Source organism: Durio zibethinus, chromosome 28 (genome assembly GCF_047325235.1).
Source record: "Durio zibethinus cultivar Kanyao isolate XHJ-2024 chromosome 28, ASM4732523v1, whole genome shotgun sequence".
Lineage (NCBI taxonomy): Eukaryota > Viridiplantae > Streptophyta > Magnoliopsida > Malvales > Malvaceae > Durio > Durio zibethinus.
The window spans coordinates 14644195-14667356 of record NC_143189.1 but is presented as its reverse complement, the minus strand read 5'-3'; the positions used below and the strand labels follow the sequence as shown (position 1 = coordinate 14667356).

Genomic DNA, 23162 nt, shown 5'->3' with positions numbered 1-23162 from the left:
TGAAATTTACCCTCATTCACTTTAATTTCACTTGCAATATTAAAAAATTTCATCCTTCCAATATAAAATAATAAATCAAAGGGGGACAAAAAGTATCCAAATACAATTAAACTTCATTTTCGATTGAAGATTGGCCATTTGAGCAGCACAACAATAATAAAAGATAAAATCATTCTCATCTCTCATCCACTTAAACCTTAAAATCATATAAATATTTACCTTAACAATGAGATTTAAAAGGTTTATATGTGCATCAAACATGGAACATGTTAGTTCATTCCTTCTTTCCCAAGACTTATGAGGTATCATAGGATTCATTGTAGCACCATTTACCATGCTGAAGCAAACAGCATCTTCCCTAGCTTATGGCTGACAGGAGAAAGCTGGACAGCATAAACATGAAGCAACCAAAGCGTCTAATCCTGCATTTTGCAAAACTTACAAGAAACCCCAAGCTGTCTAGAAAGTGCTGGCATTTGTAAGATAATGTTTACATTGCATTTTCAAGTTCAACCAAATGGTATACAAATGCCGAGTAAATTCAGAGTGAGTTGCAGCTTCATTTGCGAAACACCTCTTAGTGAATTCCAGGAATGATCTTGTAGGGAACCTTGCTGCAGTATAGTTTCCAGTATTTACCATATCTGAAAAGTAGGATCTTGTCAGAACCTTATTCAACTTCACTTTTCAGACAATAGATTACGATCGTCTTTTTTTTTTTTTTCTTGACCTCTTACTTTCCTACATGAGTGTGTACATGCTCGTGCATGTGTTTTTCCAACAAATATGGACATGCATGAATGACCTATTACTTCCAAAACCCCCTGAAATCACACCCATTTTACAAGATCCAAAACCAATTAGCTAAATTTGATATGTTCGAATGGTTCCCAAGCTACATTATCCCTTAGTTTGGTTTCACGCATTATCCCTGACTGGGATAACAATTTCAGAAGATAAAAGTGAATGTTTCTCGTTAAAATGGGTCATGCCCTGTATGAAGCATCCAAAATCTAAAACCAATTGCTCCACATCTCACTCCAGATTTGAAGTATGTGGGATACAGTCACTTGACAATCTAGACAAGAGACAAGGTATTGTATTGGGAAAAAAGAAGTAATAAAAACATCGAAAAGATATTTGCTCAAACTGATAACAGTCTAGGTAAAACACAGTTAATATTACTTACTTGGATCGACACCTGTCATCATCCCTTTTGGCTCGGTCAAATAAGAGGATGGTAAGAAACACCACATAGAAGTATGGTAGAAGCTGAAGAATACCAAATGCAATAAAAATTTCAGATCCAGTTACAAGTAGCTCCATGTAGTATACTTAAAAGAATTAGGAACAAACTTACATGGTTGAACAGAGCAGGAACAGTCCAGAAAAATGCAGCTAATATTTCTGGCACATAATGGAAATGACGAGACAAACTCCACCTGCAAAAACCATGATATAAAGTAATGTTACTGTTGTTATGACGCCAGATTCCCAGCACAAAATCATTTCCTATGAAAGGCCACTCAGCTCCAGTTAAGCTTGTACATGCTTCTTTAGCCAGTAAATATCTTCACAAGATTTTTTATATTTGTCAATTTTGAACCTCATAATGATATATTAAAGTTTATTAAAATGACATCTATCAGCTGAGTGCAATCTTACTGCCTTGTACACCATAAAAACAAGTCCTAGCAGAGAAAGCAAGTGATTCTATTCTATATGCTGGTCTACACAAATTTCATATTCACAGTAGGAAAACTCACCATCCTGATGTTAAAAGAAGGCTAGTTTTGGTTTCCCCAGATGTTGTTGTGTAGGTGGCCTCAATCTGTAGAAAAGACCAGACAGGGTCAGACCTGCTTTTGAACACCTATGTCCAATTTTTTGAAAAAGAAAATAGAGATAAAAAGCCATAAGACAAGCACCTTCGATGGAGCTTTCCCCCAGACTATGCATTTGCCATTTGTTCTGCGAAATTCTTGTCTTTGCCTATCACAATCATAGTTGATATATATGCAAAGAATGCCTGCGACAAGGATATAAAGTGCAAGCTGGCAAAATAAAGCAGATTATTAGAAATAAGAAAAATGGAAATCGCACTAACCAAAGCTTTTCTTTGACCAGTGTTATGCTCATCAAACTAGGTTAATTTTCAGTGTAAAAACAGGTTTGATTTGCAAATACATTTTTGATGTCCATCTTTTTTCCCTTTGGACTATGATTAGCTCTATGGAATTATCAAACTCTTCTAGATCTTGGACAACTGGAACTTACTCCCGAAAATTCTTATTAGACTTAATTTGATTAATTCACCAATTTAATTGATCGAACATTCAAAACAAACTGCTTGTTGCATTTTGAAAATGAATTATTCAACAGAATACCTTTTCCATTGAAAAGTTTATGTTTGAATCAATGAAAATACGTTTAGTGAATTACTTCTACAACCCATACTATTAACTACCGTAAAAGCTAAAATCGAGCTTTTAGGAGCTGGGAAGCTGAAGCTCCAAATCAGAGTTACTGTAAAATGCAGATAGACAGTTTTAATAAATTTTTAAATAGACAAAATATTCTAAATTATTTCAATATTGTTTTGAGATATTTCAAACAATTGCAATTTAACAGCACATTTTGAAAGCTCTACTTCAACAGCTGTTTTTTCTCACAGCTCCAGCCTGGGCCAAATAGGCTGTCTGAGAAAGATGCAGCTTACAATCAGTTTGAATCTTGACAACTTTACAAACTTTCAATGCTTTTATATTTCAAAAAAAGAAAAACTTTCAATGTTTTACATAAATTAGGGTTTAGGGTTTCATATGCCGATGATATTGTTGACCACAAACATAAAAATGAAAAAAGGATGGTTAACAGTATATAATTCATAATTTTTTATGAGATGCAATAACATACCTGTGTTCCAAGGTTCACAGGATGGTTGACAAGGTACATCCCAGGTGATGTGTAGACAGATGGAACCCAAACCAAGCATCCCCAACAAATATAGAACCCAGCTGCCAAAACCAAGATATATGAATCAAGACATGGTAGGTCTTAAAAAAATATTTCAGTTATCAAAAATTAAAAATCTGAAGAACCCTGGAAACTTTAATGGCTCAGAATTTATAGTTCAGTTTCAGGATTGGCTCAGAATTTATAGTTCAGTTTTAGGTTTGGCTCAAAATAAACCAGTAAAACTACACCAGGCCGATATCTATTACTGCTTACGGATGATGCTTAATTGGGTGGAACATCAAAACCACATGCTACAACCTTTCATGGTGTGGCACAGATACATAAATTCATATGCATACACATATGAGCTTTGAATACATGCTTTTATAGTCACATAAAGGTACATGTTTTATCTTAAAAATTCTAAAAATTCTAAGCAGAGAATTTTTAATCTCATAAACTTCCTGGGTCATCTCACTTCTTTCCCTCTCTCCACTGCCCCCTCCCTTCCAAGTGAGCAATTTTATTAAATCCGAATGATACAATAAAACAATGAATAAGCCCCTGAATTTTTACACTTTTCTTGAATAAGCCATTATTCTTTTGTTGTACCCAAATAAGCCTTTGTCAATGATTGATACCTAGATAGGCCCTTGTGTTTATGGAAAGATGTCATATATATCATGTGACCTTAATGACAACTAGGATCATGACAAGCTGGCATCTTTAGCACACATGGAAGCTGATTTGCATTTTAGACGTAGCTAAATTGATTGAGTGTAAAAAATTACTGCCCCAGACATGATCATTCCAATCAACCAATTTTTCCATGTTAAAAAAGCCATGTAATCCGCCACGAGTTGAAAGGATGCCAGCCACCATGTGTGTCACGTGGCATCTTTCTGTCAATAGAAGGGCTTATCTGAGTAAAAATCATAAAACAGGAGCTTATTGGATACAGTAAAAATAGGAGCTTTGTGGAAATTTAGGATAGTTCAGGAGCTTATTTAATATTTTAGCCAACAAATGAACAATAAACAAGACTTGGAGAAAGAATAGGAGTGTAAACCTCGATCATGTGCAATGTCCATTGTGTTCCAATAACCAGCCTCCCACCAAAAGAACTTTGTAACATACACCAGCATCAATGTTGTATTCACAAGCATGGAATCAGAAACTTTTCCATTGACTTCATACTGATACAAATTAAAAAAGGGCTGATATTAAAGATAGCATCTAAAATATTATTTTCTTAAATATAGAAGACTTCAATTTAGTTTATTATAATTCAAAGCAAAATGAAACCAATTGCTGCTATGAAGAAAACACCATTTTAACCTACATCCCACAAGCTAGACAATCTAGTTAAAAATTAGTATAATTCAAAAGCTAAACAGCTAAATCAAGGTACCTGAGACATGTATGTAACTAGGTAACCACCAGCTAAGGCATTAAATCTAAAATTTGACACCTGATTTTGTAACAAGTACAAGCAACTAGGTCAGGTATAAGTGCCCTCTCTAGCAAGTAATCGCCTATTTTGACAGAAAGTTAAAACCTACCCAAATCTGTTAATGCTCTGCCATAATAGCTTTGAAAACTAACGAAAATGATGTACCTGACATTTTGTACATTAGAAGATGAGAAGGCAGAGAGGGTTAACAAAGTTATATGCTTTTATTTCCCTGTGCACAACCTCTTCAAGTTGTCTAACCTAACTGGCATCTGGTTCCAACGCTTAACCTTTGTGTAGGTAAAACCAACCTAAACTATTGAAATAGACCTAAACTTCAGAGGACATCATTTTTTGTTTTGAAAAAAGTTAAAGAGGCCTAGCAGTATGGGACCTTAGAGAACATTTGTTTACCATATCCCCACTTGCAATAATTAACCACCAACAGCTACCTGCTTTATGCAATAGGTGACAGCGAGAACTGCCCAAGACATCATCCCAAATCTGCAATTTGTAAAGACTTTAATGTCAAAGTTTTTGCCAATTCGTGGATACAGTTCCATACCCTGCAACAAGAAGACCATAAAAAATGAGGACCAACTCAACACTTTATGCTCGCCACATGCATCATAGGAATGCATTCTCAAAGTTACATTGCATAATTCTCCCTATGTGCTTGATTTTCAAGAATCTGCAGCTAATTGTAGATTACTTTCTTAGTCTCTCTTTCTTCATTTTAGGAAAAGCTGATAGAGGATTTTACTGTTTGGGTTTGTTTTTGAGGTCTCATTTTTTCACAATATTCTACTATTCTAACAAATACACACACACACACACACACACATACATAATAATCGATATATTTTGCATGTCAACATATGTAGGTTTATAGCACGTAATGCAAGATTTTCAGCTTCTTATCTTAAATATGAGATGACACTAATTATTTGAAGCTCATATATAGCACCAGAAGTCCTAGCCCCGATAATAGTTTGTAGATTTCTAAAACAAATAGGTCAGAAGGTTTGAATTTCAGCTAGATGTCAATTACATGCCTTCAAACTTCTGAACCCCAGCCTTCAAAGCACACCAACACACTTTCATTGTATAATCAACTAAAAACATCAACCTGTATCTTCCGAGGCAATGTTTCCATGTTTTCGGTTCTACTTCACCCATACCTTTCAAAGCTCAGAAAGGAACTTTAAAAAATTTATTACACAAGCCAATGTAAATATCAAAGTTCACAGATGCTTACCCAATAGAAATCAATTATTAAGTTCCCAGATGACCCAGAATCGGTAGAAGAAGGTGCCACATGACCCTGTAAGCATAAAACTTAGTGCCAGAGTTATGAATTGGAGTGTTAACTTGTGAAAAACTTACATCAACCTAACTTATTTCCTCACTTTAATGTATAAGAAAATACAAAAGACCAAGCTTCCAAAGATGAGTGCTGAAAATATTTCTCCCAAATGATCATAAACAACCGTGGGGTTGAATATCCCAAACCTGGGGAATGAAAATTGGAAGAGGGATTAATGTTGCTTGAAAGTTAAGTCAATCAAAAACCAGAAACAGAAAACGAATGTATTCTGAAAAATAAGATCCAAGGAATGCTAAAATTATCAATTAAATTTCCATTTGATAAATTTCCGATGAACAAATAGGAACTTCACACCAGAATACTGCAAGTGTTAATAGCAGTTAAATACAACAAAAATCATAAGTGTACTTCAGACTAAGATTAGAAGCTGGAACATGGCATCAGAACAGTTGGCTCAATGGCAGAGGCATGCATCCCCCTGCTCAAAGAGCTGGGTTCCAAATCCCCCCACCCCTCCCCCCTCTTCCCCAAATCAATAAAAGAAGTTGGAATATGGAATAAAAAACAAGACGTTGTTTCCCAAATGATAGCAGGGCCTCTAATTGCATTTCTAGTTTTCCTTTTCCTACTTCCTATGGCCAATGAATAGAGAGTTCAGTATACTTCTTCAAGCAAAGAAAAGAAATTCAACAACTGCATCTCATTTGCTAAAGGTAAAGAGTGAAGTCTCACCACCAAAGACTAATATAGGTAACCAATGTTACAAAATATGCTGCCATACCATTTGCCTGCAAAATTGATAAAATGAAGCCTATAATTTATGCAATAAAATAGTTATACACATTATGGTTTAAGCGTTCATAATTCCACTTTGGCGATATAAAATGGTAAAAAAAGATTACCAAAACGATCACCAAGCATATAGGAGGGGATGCAAAAGAATTGATAAGCATTTCCCTAAAACAACACCAAGTAACTCAAACCTTGTAAGCAGGTTGGTTCCCCGTGGGAGATATTGGGCCCTCAATCCTCTTGCCAGGGACAAATAGTTGAAGTGCTGCCTCAAACACTCCATAAACGAAAATTATTTTCCAAGCAGTGGCGGTGGGTCTTGGCCATATTTCTATAAAACCTTGCAGTCCATGCTGCTTGAGAAAATTCCAAGTTTGGGAAACAGACCCATCAGCATGTACCATTGTATACCATCTGTACGTAGTAAAAAAACACTTTCAATATGCACTGCAGAAGAAAACTGCAATAATTTTTGCAAAAACAAGGAAGAACTCAATTATGCAGCCACAGAAGAACTTTACATGCCTAAAACTATGGTAAAAGCTGAATGTTCCATTGTGCTTGTAGAAATCAGAGCATTCGTTTTCCGATAGCACTAAAATGGTCCAGTGGATTTTCATTAGACTTGCTCAAGTAGAACATAATAATAAATTCCAAATTTTAACCTGAAACCTACTCCATACTGTTACTTATGTTTGCATATATTCTTGATAAAGTAAAGCTTGTTCTATGTTGGTTGTATGGTGGAGTAAAACTATTATTGAGGGAGCAAATACTCCAGTGAGAGGAAAATTTGATGTCCGGTGGGAAGGCAAATGTAGTGCCCACCTATATGGACATGCAACGTCTGCATTCACATATATAAGAGTTTATTTCCTCTTTCTGAGCCCCCCTCCCCCCAACCAAAAAAAAGTATACATGCAAATGTCTGCATTCACATATATAAGAGTTTATTTCCTCTTCCAAACCCCCCTTCCCCCCACCCAAAAAAGTATGTTTCCTCTCATCTCATGATTTACATGCCAAATACCTTAGTGTGCCAATAAGAATTTAAGTATAAACAAATTATAACTTTTCACATTCAACCCAGATGAGTTATAAACAATTTTTAAATTTTCACATTCAACCCAGTTGAGTGGATGAAAAATATTCCCCAATTATCAACTATTAAATAAAATTGTAACCATTTTTTAAAAATTTTTCTTCAGCCTTTTTTTTTTACATTTCTCAGAAACCAAACAAAGTTTCAAACTTTGAGCACCCTTTTTCTTCTTAACGTTTTCAGGACCCAAACGGGAACAAAAAGAAGAGGCTTCATTTAAGAACAATCATTCAAAACTTCAACAAATATACGAATTACTATAACTATCAATAAAACATACAAAACCAAGCATCAATAATCACAATATAAAGATATATTAAATCTATAAATTTCACATTTCACAGAATTTTTCCAAGTAAAAGAAACCCTTCATAGGAAAGTTTCTGTTCCCTTCAAACAAACAGGAAAAACAATGATTGACTTCAACAAAAGAGAAATCAAAGTGAATGAAGCATATGACTTACACATAAATAAACCAAGGAGAGCAGAGAGAAAAGCTTGAAACACTATGTCACCAGTGCTGAATGAATGAACTGGCTTTGTTTCCATCAACCCCACAAAGAATTCAATAATGAACTAAAAAAAAGATAACTTTCTTGATCTTAATGCTTCTTAATTTCTTGATCTTAATGCTTCTTAAATACTACTAACAACGATCAGCAACAATCTGTGGGAGTTTCAATAAGATCTAAAAACTTATTATATTTTGACTTAATATTTTTAAGATTTGGTTTTGATTACCATTTCTCTTCATCTAAATTGAGTTACATGAATGAATAAGTCATTAAAATTGAAAATCTGAAATGGGTTTTTACATCATAACAGGACTTTTGATTCCTGGAATTAGATTCTCAGAAAAAACTCAAAAACAAAAAGAAAAGAAATAAAAAGATTTGAGAGTGTTGGGGTTTTGCTTACAGTAAGATAACAAAAGGAGGGCAAAGGGAGAGAAGTGATAGCATTGAAACATATGTAACCACTGCTGAATGAACTGTCTTTGCTTCTGTTGCTGCTGCCATTTTTCTTTTCCTCCCACTCTCTCCTATCTTTTGGTCTATTTAGTACTGATAAATGTCTCAGGTCTGTGTCTGTGAATGAAGTCACTGAACTGCTCTTTTGCATCTGAAACTGAGACCCATGTGGCTGTTCCCTGGTCCTTACTAGGAAAATTGGTTTTTATTTTAGATTTTTTTTTACTTTTGTCAAATGAAATCCTAAATTTTTATTTTTACATTGAGAAATGAAAATATTCAAATTTAACTTTTTGATTTATCATGATTGTGACAAGTGTTCAAACTTCCTTTTTTTTTATTTTAAAATTTTTAATTTTACTATATAAGTTACCCATTGCTTTTAATATAATGTACATTTGAGATTAATATCAAGGTGGCATTATTAACAACATTTGAAAACTCAAATTACTTATGATTAAGACCAAAATTATTGATAACATGTAAAGCTTTACTTGAACATATAATTAAATAATTAACATATGAATTTTCCATTAAAATAATTATTTTTTACAATAAAAGAATTAGAATCGAATAAAAAGTGAACCAAAATTACTATTGATCTATATTCTCATAAAAAATATTTTTTTGTGCCTTATTTTTTCATTTTTTTAAGCATTCCAAAATTATATGTTTCTTTAACATTTAAAATAATATTTTATTTTATTTATAATTTTAAAAATTATAAAATATCAATTTTATGAAAAATATTAATAGTTTAACATAAATATATTATTTTTTCTTAAATTTCGTAAAATTAAACATAAACATCCATAACAAAGAAAAAAATATAGTATTGTATAATTAGATAAAGAAATAAAATTAGTTGTGGCTAAGAATGACGGTCTTATTAGTACTTGATGGTTTCAAATTCGATCCAATCTCTTAAATTTGTTTTTTTTTTCAATTACATTTCAAGTTCGGATAACAATAAAAAAAATTTGATTTTGAGTCAAGATCATATTTTAGATAAACTTGTCCTGATATATATATATATATATATATAATTATTTTTTATTAATTATTTAATTTTATATTATATATTAATTTAATTTTATATTTATATTTAAAAAATAATATTTTATTAATTTTGAATTAGATTAAATCAAATATGATTTTATATAATATTAGATCAAATTTATATTTAAATATTAAAAAATAAAAAAATATCTAATTTAATTAAATTTAATTATTTAAAATATAAAATCGAATCAAATTCAAAATGAGTAAAATTCGCTCTAACACGACCCATTGTCATTTTTAGTTGCGGTAATCCCTGAATAAACCCTCAGCCTAACTGCAGTAATATTAAGTTTGGCAAAATTGCCTTTCTCGCAAAGTATCAATTGTTTAATTGAACTAGTTTTAATCCCGTCGTAAACAGGAATAATAAATCTATAAGAATACTTTTAATTAATTGGTTAAAAATTAATAAGCATTTATTAATTGCCTTATCATCACTAAAAAAAAAAAGTATATGTCGTAGTGGCATGTTCATGAATTTAATAGTTATATATAAAAATAAAAGAATTATCATTGTCATAATAATTTTGAAATTGTTAAACGAATTTTTAAAAAAAATTTCATTAATCTTTTTTTATTATATGTAATTAATTATTTATTAAAAAATTAATTAAATTTTTTTTAAAAAATAATTTTTGAGTTTATAAAAATAGTTTAGATTTGAGAGTACAATAACATGTGAGAAAGAATTGGTACTCTCACAATAATCATTTTTAAAATGGTATTAATTAATTTTGTATTATCTTTTAATCTTGATAAAAAGTTTTAATTTTGATATTTAAAAATAATTTCTTTAATTCCCTTTATTTATCACAATTTTAATTTTTTAATTTTTTTTGTTTCTTCACAAAATTTTTCTTTTTTATTTTTTAAAAAATTATTATTTCATATTCATTTGAAAAAGTAAATTGAAATTTTATTATTGAAAAATCCTTAAAATATTCCAATATGTTAGTAACATTAAAAAAAATTTACTTAGAGATCTCTTAAGAACCACTATTTGAAATCCTTTAAAATCTCATCTTAAAAGGCTTGTGTGTTTTTTTTTTTTTTATTAATGCAGATAATATCTATGCATCATTATATGTAACTTTGTTCCTAAAAAAAACTCTTTTCATTTATTTGTCTTCCTTTTTTTTAATTAAAATAATAATAATAATAATAATAATAATAATAATAATAATAATAAGCAAATGAAAATTAATTTGTATTGAATATTTTTCTAAATACTTTTATACTTTGGTAGCATTTTGAAAAATATCATCACTTAAAGATTTTTAAGAAATCACTATTCGAATTTTCTTAATATCTCATCTTCAGAAATATTTTTATTTTTTATTAGTTTTTTAAACACTTGTTTCATATATATTTATTTTAAAAGTTTAAAATGTAAATATGCATAAATAAACAAATAAATAATTTAGCAAAAATATAAATAATAAATTAATTAATTAATTAAAAAGATTGGTCAAGCCAATCAATGGTTCGATGGTGTTTCAAATGATTCAAGTGCAATTCAAGCAATTTAGGTGCAATTCATGCGATTTAGCAGGTGGTTCAAGAATGGTTCAGTCGAATCAGTTTAGGGTTGTTAGCAGATTTTAACCGCAACTAGAGCATGCAAACCCTGGGTTTGGTCTGGATCCACGTACATGTTGGTTGGATTTATTTTTTTACTATAAAATCTTGTTCGAAAGATTTAGAAACTATGTCGGAGGTCTTGTAAATCTCAACATTCAAACAGATTCAATTCAAAAGACTTACAAATCTTGTCCGAAAGAATTAGAGACTATATCTGAATGTTTTACAAATCTTGACACTAAAATATATTCAACTCAAAAGACTTATGAATCTTATTTGAGGACTTAAAAATTATACCTGAAGGTCTTACAAACTTTGATATCTATAAATGTTCCTCTAAATAGAGGCTCCACAACTTTAAAATCTTATCTAAAAAAAGCTTCTTTAATCAAATGTATTGAAACTTTAAAAATCTCATCTAAAAAAAGCTCCTCTAATAAGAGGCGTTGAAACAGTTGAAATCTTATCTAAACCAACAACTTAAAAATTCTCATATAAAGAGACAAAAATTCATTCAAAGATTCACATATAAAAGATAAAAAATCACGATTAAAAGTTTTCAAGATTACATTGAAAATTTCAAAGATTCATATAAAAATTTTCAAGATTCACACCAAAATGCTAGAAATTCACATCGAAAGGTTCTCGAGATTTCTATTGAGAATTGTATCATAAGTTTTCAAGATTCACATTGAAGGTTCACCAAGGTTCATAAATGATTTCGAGTGAATTCAAAGGTTCGCAAAAGAAAACCAAAATCTAAAAAATGATTGGACTTGGATTGAATCAAAGTTTGAAAGTGAAATGATCTGGACTGAGCCATTATTGACAATGAAATGATTGTGATTGAACTACAAGTCGAAAATGAATTGACTTAGACTGAACTGGAGTCAAAAACTAAGGTTTTGAAGTCCTATGTACCTCATACTCTTCATTTGAAATATGTCCCTTTAAATATAGAAAACCAATTTTGAAAAGTAAAATTTTTCTTGAAATTTTTTTCTCAATCAAAACTTAGAATCTTATTTCTAAAAATTTTTCCTCAACTAAAGATAGAAATCTCATTTCCAAAATTTTCGTCATCTAGAGGTCAAAATTTTATTCTTAAAATTCCAATCAAAATCTCATCTTTGAAACTTAAGTTTATTATTTTGCCCAAAAAAAAAAAAAAGCCAAAAATGGCATAGTGAAAAAAAATTGCCAAAAAATAAAATGATGCCTCAAGGTTTCAAAAAAAAAATTCAATCTTTAGTCCAAAAATTTTCAAGAGAGTAAACAAAGGATTATTTAACCTAAATTTCCTTTTTCTTACCTCAAACTAAGCCTTACATTACAAGTCTTAAATACTTTTTGATCTTGAGTCAAGTACGTAAATCTAACATTAGAGGAGAGAGAAAGAGAAAATAGATATATGAAATTTATTTTATCTTTGAATTGATATGTGATTATATGTTTAGCATTCTTTTTGCTTAGATTATAAGTTTGGATTAGAAATGGAGTAATTTCATATGCTTGGAAATTATAAGATATTGGAAGCTTCCTTTTTGGATGTATCTTTTGTGAAGATATGCTTGTAGTTAACTTTGCATTATGCAATATTGCATAAATGAAAGTTGTGAAACTTTGACTTTGTAAGTATATATATTGAAGTTTAATGATGTTGATTTGAGAATTTTGCTTGATGACAAGTAAAGACTTAAGTGTAGGGGTATGATAACACTTAAATATATAATAATTTACAAGTTCAATTTAGTGGAAAATTTTGAAATTTGATTGAATTTGATGCATTTAATATTTATTTTCTTGATCTTTAGATTTTTCTACTTGAAATAGGATTTCTATCATTTTCATGCAAGAAATTATGTAAGATCAAGACAAGCATTATCTTTGTAAATTTAAGACAATCATGTAATGGTGGAATAGAATTAGACTCAAAGTAAAACCACTAAATTTGACCTGAAGTAGGAGTTATGATGCCATGAAGACACCTACATGTATTCAGCTACATCATTTAGAAGAGGATTTTATGCATACATGTGATAATTCAAGAGTTCTATACAAGTAAGAACTTTAGGAGACATAAGTTGTGTTCAAGAATGACTCTTTTGATCATCTATTCAAAAAGTTATGATTCAAGAAGGATAGTGCATGATAATTATCTAGAGATTGGATGAGAAACAAATACATAATCTTAGATTGCAAGCCTTAGTTGAACCTACCAAGAAGCAAGATCAAGATGAAACACTCCATGATCCAATGTCCAAGATAAGTTCCCAATGTAGCATGATTGGCCAAGATGATTTAAGAAGCAAGATACCATATTCTGCCACCTTCTTTAGAGATAAAGATAACTTCAATTTTTGGAGTTTTGATAGGATTAAAACTTTGAGCTTGTATTTGCCCTTTTAGTCGAACCCATCTCTACAAAAATGGAGGCTAGTTCTTGTTTCCATTATTCCACACTTCACATTCTATTCTTTTCTAACACATGATTAATAAATGGCTTGACTATTTAATTTTCGCAACAAAATTGCCAGATTGTCATAACGTTCAAGTCAATGAACCTGACCATTATACACAAAAATAAAGTTATCACCAATCTTTTTTACTAGAGTGATTTGTCTACCTAAGTGAATCTATCCTTTTTAAAATTGTCCTAAGGTTGACAAAAGGACCTTAAAAAGAATATATTCTAGTCTACATATTCAGAACTAAGTTAGGAGTGGATTAAATGTATGGAAGGTTTTAGCACTACCATAGCTCCTAAAATTGATAACAAGTTATCTTACCTAAACTTTAATTAAAATGATTTTTATTTTTTTAATTAATTTTGATATTTAAATATTGTAAAAAAATTTTTAGGCTTTCACCAAAATTTTTTTTTCTCACCTTAAGAATATTCAGGATAAGCTCATTGTTTACTTGAAATGTTCATTTTGGGATTTATTAAATATCTTATGACAAAAAAATCAATTTATCCATTTTATTTATCAACAAAATAATTTCTTACAAAAATACTATAAAAAATATCATAGAAAAGAAAAAATCATAAAAATATCATCAAAAAAATCATCAAAAATATCATGCAAAAATATAAAAATTCAATAAAAGTATTTTTTCCTTTTTATTATTTTTCAATTAAATCACAGTTGAAATTAAAAATGAAATAATAAATAAATAAATAAATATATACCAAAGTATAATAAAATAAAAAACACAGAGTTAGAAAATATATAGAAACAATTATTCAAAAAATAGAATTAAAAGAAAATAAAAAACAAAACAGATAATAATATAAAAAAAAAAGGAAAGGAAAAACCTATGACCGGACCAAATCGGGAACAGGGTTAGCATGTGATTTGTTTAAGTTAACGTTTAGTCAAGGACCTTGTAATACGATGTTGTTTTACCTTCGTTTAAATAGCCTAAAACAATTTTTTTTTTTAGAATTTCTTTTGTTTCTTTCTCTCTAACAAAAAATCCTCTGCCTTTACTTTAAACTAAAAAGTTTCGACATTAGAAAAAAAAAATTTTTTCAAATCCTAAAGAGAATCCTAGAAATTGATCACTAAAAAAACCAATCTTGTTTGAAACTTTAAACCAAAATCAAAAAGCACTATCAAACCCAGATTTCGACCATCATACCTAGTCGAAAAATTCAAACCCAACACAAAAATTTGCAAAAAAAAAAAAAAAAAACTCAAAATTTTTTTTATAAAACTAAAAATCCAAATTGTTCTTCTAAAATCGTAATTCAAAAACTCAAATTTCTCAAACCAATATCAACTTTAAACATAAAACTAAAATATTCAAATTAAAAACCCAAGAACCGAAACAAATCAAAACCTAAAAATTTCTTTTTTTTTTTGTGTTTGCTTTTTGTTTACCAATGCTTTTTGCTTATTGCCTCATGTGATTGCTATGTGTTTGCTTCCTTGCTGTCGAGCTTATAATTAAGGTTTTTGTAAATATTCAATCCCACTTCCCTTTGGAAAAACTTTCGATTAGACCAAGTCTAACAAGATTCGAAATTCTTTTTGTAATTTTTTCCTTTCAATGCATTAATGCCTAAGTAATTCCAAAAGTGAATTTAGTCTTTAAATTTCAAATCCCCTTTCTCATTATTTTACTTTTTTTCCTTTTTTTTTACTAAATAAAAAACAAAAATAAATAATAAAAAATAAAGATAAAATAATAAAATGATTAAAAGTACTTTTAGGCCTTTAATTTTGGGCTAATAATTTAATTTTTTAATCAAAGCCTAATTGATCCCAATATCAAAATAAAATCCAAAACTCATTTAATATAAAAAAAATCTATAGACAAAATGAAGTGTCTATGAACAAGTGCAAGAATAAATAGTTGTTGGAGGTAGTTCATGCCATTTTGATAAAAGCTCATGTGGTTGTAATATTAAAGAGAAGGTTTCTTCTAGTTTTATTGAGTTTAGAAAACCATTTCAAGCTCTTACTAAAGCAGTCATTACCCATCCATCCAAATTTACCTCATCATGTAATTGATTGTGTAGCATTTATACACCTTCATAATTATTAACCCAACAAATTGGCTCATCAAATATTATTGTGTCTTTTTAGGGTATGCTACTCATCAAAAAGGTTATCGTTGTTACCACCTTCCAACCCAATGAATGCTTGTCACAACAGATATTGTTTTTCATGAAGATTCAATGTATTTTTTCTCTAAGCCAAAACTTCAGAGAAGTACTAAGAGAAAATTCAATCTTTAACTTATGATCCTAAGGAACACAAACTCTATGTATCTGAGAATCAAGGCGTAGGCAACTTGGATTTAAGTAATATACCTGCCTAATGACTTTATTTGGACCTATTTTGCCCAAGAAAAATGTTTCCAAGTACGAGGACGTCCAAACTCATAGCAAAAATTAATAGTTCTTTCAAAGTGATTGCCAATGTAAATGACAATGCCTACAAGATTGATATGCTTGATGAGTATAATGTTTTTGTTACTTTCAATATGAAGTACTTATCACCTTATTTGGAAGATAGTGAATATTTTGATTTGAGGACAAAACACATTCAGTCGAAGAAAGATGAGGGGATCCATCATGGTGATCTAATAAAAGTGGATTTAGCTTATGATGATGAAGGCGTGAAACAACACTCAATTGCTCATATTATTGGTCTTATAACTCATTCTAGGGTTAAAAAGTACCATTCGACACTTAATCCTCTAATTGGATATATTTCGACTCATGTGGAGATATTGCATGGTGAAGATTTTGGCACTTAATCTTCTAAATGTTTAAGCACATTCAGACTCTTTCATGCTAATTGGGTTTAATGCGTGTATTAGGCCTAATTAATTAGGTCATGTGTGTATTAGGCCTTATTATGGCTTGGCATATGGATTCAACATGATTTTAACATGTGTGGTTATTTTAGTATATTTAGATAGATTATATTTGATTTTATTTGGTTATGTAATCTTTTTAATTTTTGGATAGATTTTGTAATCTTTTAGCTTACCAAAGTTAGAAGAATATCTTAGGAGTGTCTTAGAGATTTTCTCTTTCTTCTTTATGTTAGTATCTCTTAGAATCTAGAGTTTATTATTGAGTTTTACTATATAAAGGCTAACAACTTGTACTAGTTGAATTATCTCATGAATTCTTGATTTGAGATTTTAGAAATTGCATTCTTTCTTATTCTTATCAAAACAAACTCTTGTTTTGTGATGAATAACCCTCGATTCTTATTACTCTTCTTTCATTTTCTCTAAGAGTGTGGTGAATCACCCTTATTTAGTTGGCTGTGATATGTTAACTTATCAGCCAATTAAACTTGGTTTTTCTTTCTTTTTTTTTTGTTTTTCCTTATTATTTTTGTTAAAAATAGAAACCTTACAAATTTTTTATACTTTTGCTATTGGGTTGTATCGGTATGGTTGGTTTATGTATAATGTTGGAAACTAGTTTTTTGCTTATATGTGGTCTAATATGTATTTGCTGTTGAATTCAGTTCTGATGTTTATTGATCATGGCTCTCTAAATGGGAAATTAATCCTAATTAGCAAAGGATTTTAGATCACAAGGACTTCTATTTTCAAAAAAATTTGTGTTATGCCAATATTCAAAAACAATTCTATTCGAATCACTTTCATTTTTTTCTTACAACTTTTCTTTTATTTTTGATTTTTTGTTTTGATTTTTTTTCTTTGATTTTTTTTAATGATTTTTACAACAATAACAACAAGAAAAAGAAACCAAACCTTATATTCCAAAACTTTAAAGTGAACTGTACGAAAGCCAAAAAGATAATCATGTTAGGTTTAGTTTGAATCTTCTTACAACACTTATTTTGATTTTTATGATTTTTAACTTTTTCAATTTTCAATTTTTTGTTTAAATATTAAAAGACAAAAAAATGAATAAAATAAAAATGGAAATGGACAATTAACATTATTGGACTCTATACCCAAAATATTAACAAATACTATAACCAAAAAATTTTAAAAGCCCATAATTTGATTAATGAATAGAAAATCCAAAAGTAAATCTCGACGCTCATAAATACTTGAAAAGATTCTAAACAAAATATGGTGTCCACAAATGTATTTCATAGAAAACTCCTATTTAGATTTATTTGGATGAGTTAGATAACAATTTCGTTCACTTTCTAGATATATTTTAGAAATTCAACCAATTGGGCTTTATTCATTCATTTTCTAGATTTAAAAGGCATAATTACAATGAAACAAGAGTTCATAATCATAATTTCATACAATAAAAGATAAAGGGCTTGTTTCCAATTTTTAGTTAAGTTCGAGGGTTTATTTGGGATTTTTCCAAAAAATGAATAGATAGTAAAACAAGGACAAAAAAGATAAGGAATAAACTTTGTTTTTTTTTATATCTTCCTTTTTCTAATTTGTGACATTGGAATGGATAAAATGATAACAATTTTGGACAATTATTTCTTTTGACTTTTTCTATCAAGAGGTTTGTTTCAATTTTTGTTATCTTTTAATGTGGAAAATCATTGTAAAAAAATTGAAAATTAACAAGGTAGAATCGATTATAGACACCACATTTTATTTGTGTCTTTTAATATTTTTTGAATCATTTGAATTAACTTGATTTGAATTCAAATTTTGCCTTAGTTCAAATTTTAAACTAGACTAGACTTTCATATTCAAGTTTAAATTATCATTAAGTCAACGTTAAGATTTAGTATTTATTTTAGGGCCACTTAATGGTAAATTAGCTCTTGAAATTTTGATTTAAGGTTTTGAATTACTATCAGGGTTTAAGATTAATTAGAATTCATGAATATTTTTTGAATTTTGAAACTTATATTTGGACTACTTAATTGGCTTTAATTTTGTTCTTCAATTCTTAAGTGGACTTTGAGCATAAGTAAAAAATATGCTCAAAATTTTAATTACCTTGTCTTTATTTTTATTATTTATTTATATAATCTGAAAAGTACAAAAATAAGAAAAAAAGAAAATTAACAAATTAAAAATTAAAAATTAAGAAAAAAAAACATAATTGAAATCTAAAATGAAAGGAAAAAAGACAAAAAAGAAAGAAAGTAAGGATCAGATCTGCTAGCAAACCTAAAACTGTTAGCAAAATTTGATAATATAAAATTCTTCCATCAGCAAGAATATAAAAGGAAAACACAATCTTTTACAACAAGTAATCATACAAAGAATTCCCTCTGCAAAAGCAATTTTAGAAATTTTAACAAAACAAAATAGCAAACCCTCAAACATCAGCATTGAAGCAAAAACGCGAAGCTAATCAACATAAAACACAACAATCACCAACATAAAAACACACAAAGATTCAGTAGAGAAGTAGACAAAAGGTAGAAAATAAAATAAAGACTATTGACGTTTCGATGTTTGTTGGTGATTTCGGGTTGTTGGCGATGAAAAATAAAGGGAAAAGATGAGGGCAGTTAGGATTATTTTAAGTTTCATGGTTTTGTTGTGATTTTGTTTTGAAAATTGGAGCAAAAGCATAGCAGAGAAAAAGGAAGAAACTAGTAGAAGATGGAAGCGTTTAGATTGACAATGAGTTTAGGCTTAGATTTGCGTTTTTAGAAATTACTTTTTGAAAATTCATTAGGATAGATGTACAAAGGAGAAAAAAAAAGCATTTGGGCAAAATTTGAAAGCAAATTGATGTTAGCAAGTGACAGTTGATGATGAACAATAGTGGTGGCAACAATAATAACTTATCAAAAATTAGGTTTATTGAAGGCCGAGAGTTTCAATTCTAGAGAGAGGCTAGAGGGAAATGGGGAGGGGAAATAGTAAAAGAAAAAAATGAAGAAAATTTTGATTTTGGCTATTTAAAGAAAAGCCAAAATTATGTTGTTTTGGAAGTTAAATTTTGATTTTGGAGATTTAATTTTGTTTTATTTTATAAAAAGGACCTTAAACTAAAATTTAAATAACTATTTAGACCTAAATCATTTTATTGCAATTAACTAAGGCCTCTAACATTTATTTTCATTTAATTAAATTCTCAAACATTTATTTTAAACCAATTGAACCTTTAAACATTTATTTCATTCAATTGAACTTTTGATTTAATGAAAATTATAAGGGACATGAATGATTATTAATTTTAGTTTAAGTGCTTTATTTATACTTAAGCCTATGTTTTACTTTTTTTACCCACATTTAAAATTTTCAATTAGGCATATTTAAAAAAAAATTATTCAAAGTAAAAAACTAAAATAGGTATTAGAAATAAATTTATAATTTTGTGAGGGAAAAGTTGAAATATTAATTTTTCCTAAAATTTCATAGTAAATTTGATAAATAAATCTTGCCAAAATATTGGAAAATTTTTAAAATCTTTTTTTTTTCAACAAAAAGATTTTTCAAAATATTTAAGAAAATGTTGAAAAACTAATTTTTCTTAAATTTTATCAGTAAATTTGATTAATATACACAAACCAAAATATTAAAAAAGTTTACAAATCATTTTTACTATAAAAAGATTTTTTAGAAAAATAATTATGAAATATTTTTTAGAAAAAAAGTTGAAAAATCGATTTTTCCTAAATTTTCTTGGAAATTTTGATTAATAAAATCTTACCAAAATATTGAAAGAGTTAAAAAAATCATTCTTATAAAAATCTTTTAGAAATAAATATGAAATTATAGCTTTGGAAAAGATGAAATAAATTAGAAAATATATTTAAGTTAAATGATGTGCATCATATATACTTTTTGTTTACATTCATAAAATTAAAATTTCAATCTTCCGATACTAGAACTCTTAGCAAATTGTAAATAGCAATTTCGAAGAAAATTTTTAGATGAAGATTTCCTTTTTAAATTTAGCCAAAATATTGGCAAATTTTAAAAAGTTTTCAATAATAAACATTCTTACTAAAATTTAAATTATTAAAAAAAATAAATTTTAATATGAATAAATTTATGTTAAAAAATAATTTATTAATCCAAAGACCGAACTTTTTAAGAGAAACAATAGTTTTCTTGAATACGTGAGAGATGAGAAGATATACTTAAATTGTTGTTAAAATATTTAAATAATTTAATAAAGTTTCCAATATATAAAATTAGTTATAAAATTCTCTATTTAAAAAATTCTAATTAAGGCTATGAAAATAACGCAATATTAACTAATATTGAATTTTGGACAGAAGTTATAAGGTGCTAATACCTTCCCTTAAAATTTTTTTATTTATGATATTGCAATAAATAGAATGGTAATGTGTGGACGATTGCTTTGATCTTTTGTTTGTGGGGGTTGTTCTAGTTGTTGTATCTTTTAATGTTAGAAAATTTTGTAAAATAGAAGTGAAAATTAACATGGTAAGGTTGACTTTTTTTATTCCAAGTTTTCAATACGTTGATATGATAAACAAAGAAATAATTATGGAAAATGAAAATTTACAAAGACTCAAATGTTAATCCTCATTGCACTCAATCTTAGAGAAAAAAAGCTATAGTGAAGCGAAAAGGTAATATTTTCTTTACACTATGTTTGATATGAAAGAAAAAAATGGAGGGAAGAGAAATAGGTCAGGAATGTAAAAGGATATAAAAGAAAGAATGTTATTTATTTCATTATTGTGTTTGGATTGAAGGAAAAAAAAAAGGGAAAAAGAAGATTAGGGGTAAAGTTTAAGTAAAATTATTAATTTGAGTTGAATGAGTATTTTAGCCTCACATTTGGAAGGACTAGATTTGGAAGAAAGGAAAAGATACAAATCCACTAATTTTCCTTTCTTTTTATTTCCCTCCAACCAAAAAAAGTAAAAAATGGAAAGAAAGTAGTTTTTCCTTCTACCCTCTTTTCTTCTTTTATTTTCTCTCTTACCAAACACAATGGTAGGGCTAGACATGAAAATATTGGGACAAATAAGCTTATCTCTCATTCTATTCTCAAAATTGGATTCTCAACAATCATGGAAGCTGTAAATTCGGTTTTGGGCTTAAACTAGTTAGTTCATTTGCAGTTAAACTTAGTAGTAATGTGCTAATGTATACAACAGAATTAACTTATGGGACTTTGTTTTGGTGCATTAATTTGTTATTGGTTTCTATAAGTGCACAAGCCGTATCAAATAATAAAGTGAATGATTAAGCATCATTTTCATGAGAATTGAGTTAATCCTAATACTAACTACCAAAATTAAACATCTGAAGCATGTTTGGTTCCATCGAATCAAAATTAAACCTATCAACAATTACAAGAAAATCAAAGCTAAAGTCTTTCACTACCTAAGCTAATCAAAGAAAATCATAACCAAACAATTAACCTAAAGGAAGATCAATATAACATGAACATGAAATGAGGAACGCAAGAAAATAGAAAAAATCACAACAACCGAATGGAAATTACTAAAACAGAATTTACTAAAACCAAAATAGATTTAAATCCCAATGTACAAACATGTAAATGAATAATGAAAATTTAGAGCAACAATGACAAAAATCAAAGCTAAAAATAGCTTGCAAAGTAAGACCAAAATTCAGAACAGGAATTTAAACAAACATGTAATAAACGCAAAAGTAAATGAAATGTAAATGGAGTTGAACTTGGTTCAATCTAGAAATTACCTTATAGGCACTGTCACTACCTAAATGCAAAACTAACCCTCCTCAAGTAGCTCCAGACAACATTTGAATCATAAAGGAAATTGAAGGACAGAATATGAAAAATGGAATCTGGATAAGCAGCAGCACCTTGTGCTTTTCTCTCAAATTTGCAGGTGTTTGGCTCCAAAATTAAGAGGTAGATAACTAGTGTATGAATATGTATTTAAATGCAAGAATTTAAAGAGAAAATGAAAGAAAACAGAAATTGAATAAACTGAAAGTGCAAGCTCAAGTCAAAGAAATTCATCAATGCCATTGAATTTAAATTCACTTAACAACTAAGTAAATGTAATGAACGGCTGAATAGAACTTTAAATGCAGAAAATTAAAGAGGAAATTCAAGAGTAAAGACCGTTTGGCAAGAAAGAAAGCGCAGGAAAATAAATCTACTCTACACTACTCTTACTCCTACTCCTAATCTAAATTCTGCTCTCTAACTAGCTCTCTTTTAAACCTCCCTCCAAATGGCAGCTGGAGGTGGTAATTATAGGCATCAATTGATGTGTCCAGACCAATGGGAATGCTTCATTTGTCCAGCTTTGCTAGCATCTTGCTGTTATAATTTCTTTCTTCAACTCAAATCTAATAAACCTGTTGCTATGACAAGTGAAGAGAGATTAAAATATTCTTTAAAACGAATGAGAAATACGAGAAATTAAAGGTTGAAGAACTATGAAGTTGACTACTGAATCTACGAGCCGAGAATTGCAACCGATTTGATCACGTTAGTAAGTTTGTGTTTGATTATATTTCTCATTCCTAAAAAGTTTATCAACCCCACAATCA

The 23162-nt window shown here is 29.0% G+C and overlaps 1 protein-coding gene across 2 annotated transcripts; it reads right to left on the bottom strand.

The window, feature by feature from the left end:
* Nucleotides 1-185: 185 nt before the first annotated feature.
* LOC111280710 (7-dehydrocholesterol reductase) lies at nt 186-22603 on the bottom strand. Of its 2 annotated transcripts, none has more exons than XM_022868124.2 (13): nt 22464-22603; nt 6722-6944; nt 6471-6526; nt 5821-5923; nt 5670-5735; nt 4864-4977; nt 4028-4154; nt 2917-3017; nt 1929-2054; nt 1767-1831; nt 1361-1442; nt 1190-1272; nt 186-644 (listed from the first exon to the last, which is right to left on the bottom strand). In XM_022868124.2, exons 2-13 carry the CDS (start codon nt 6932-6934, stop codon nt 578-580), a joined length of 1203 nt encoding a protein of 400 aa, XP_022723859.1. In that variant the 5' UTR covers nt 6935-6944; nt 22464-22603; the 3' UTR covers nt 186-577. The 2 variants fall into 2 exon arrangements, with proteins under 2 accessions (XP_022723859.1, XP_022723858.1); XM_022868123.2 differs by lacking the exon at nt 22464-22603 and adding an exon at nt 8551-8784.
* Between the last annotated feature and the right edge of the window lie 559 nt (nt 22604-23162).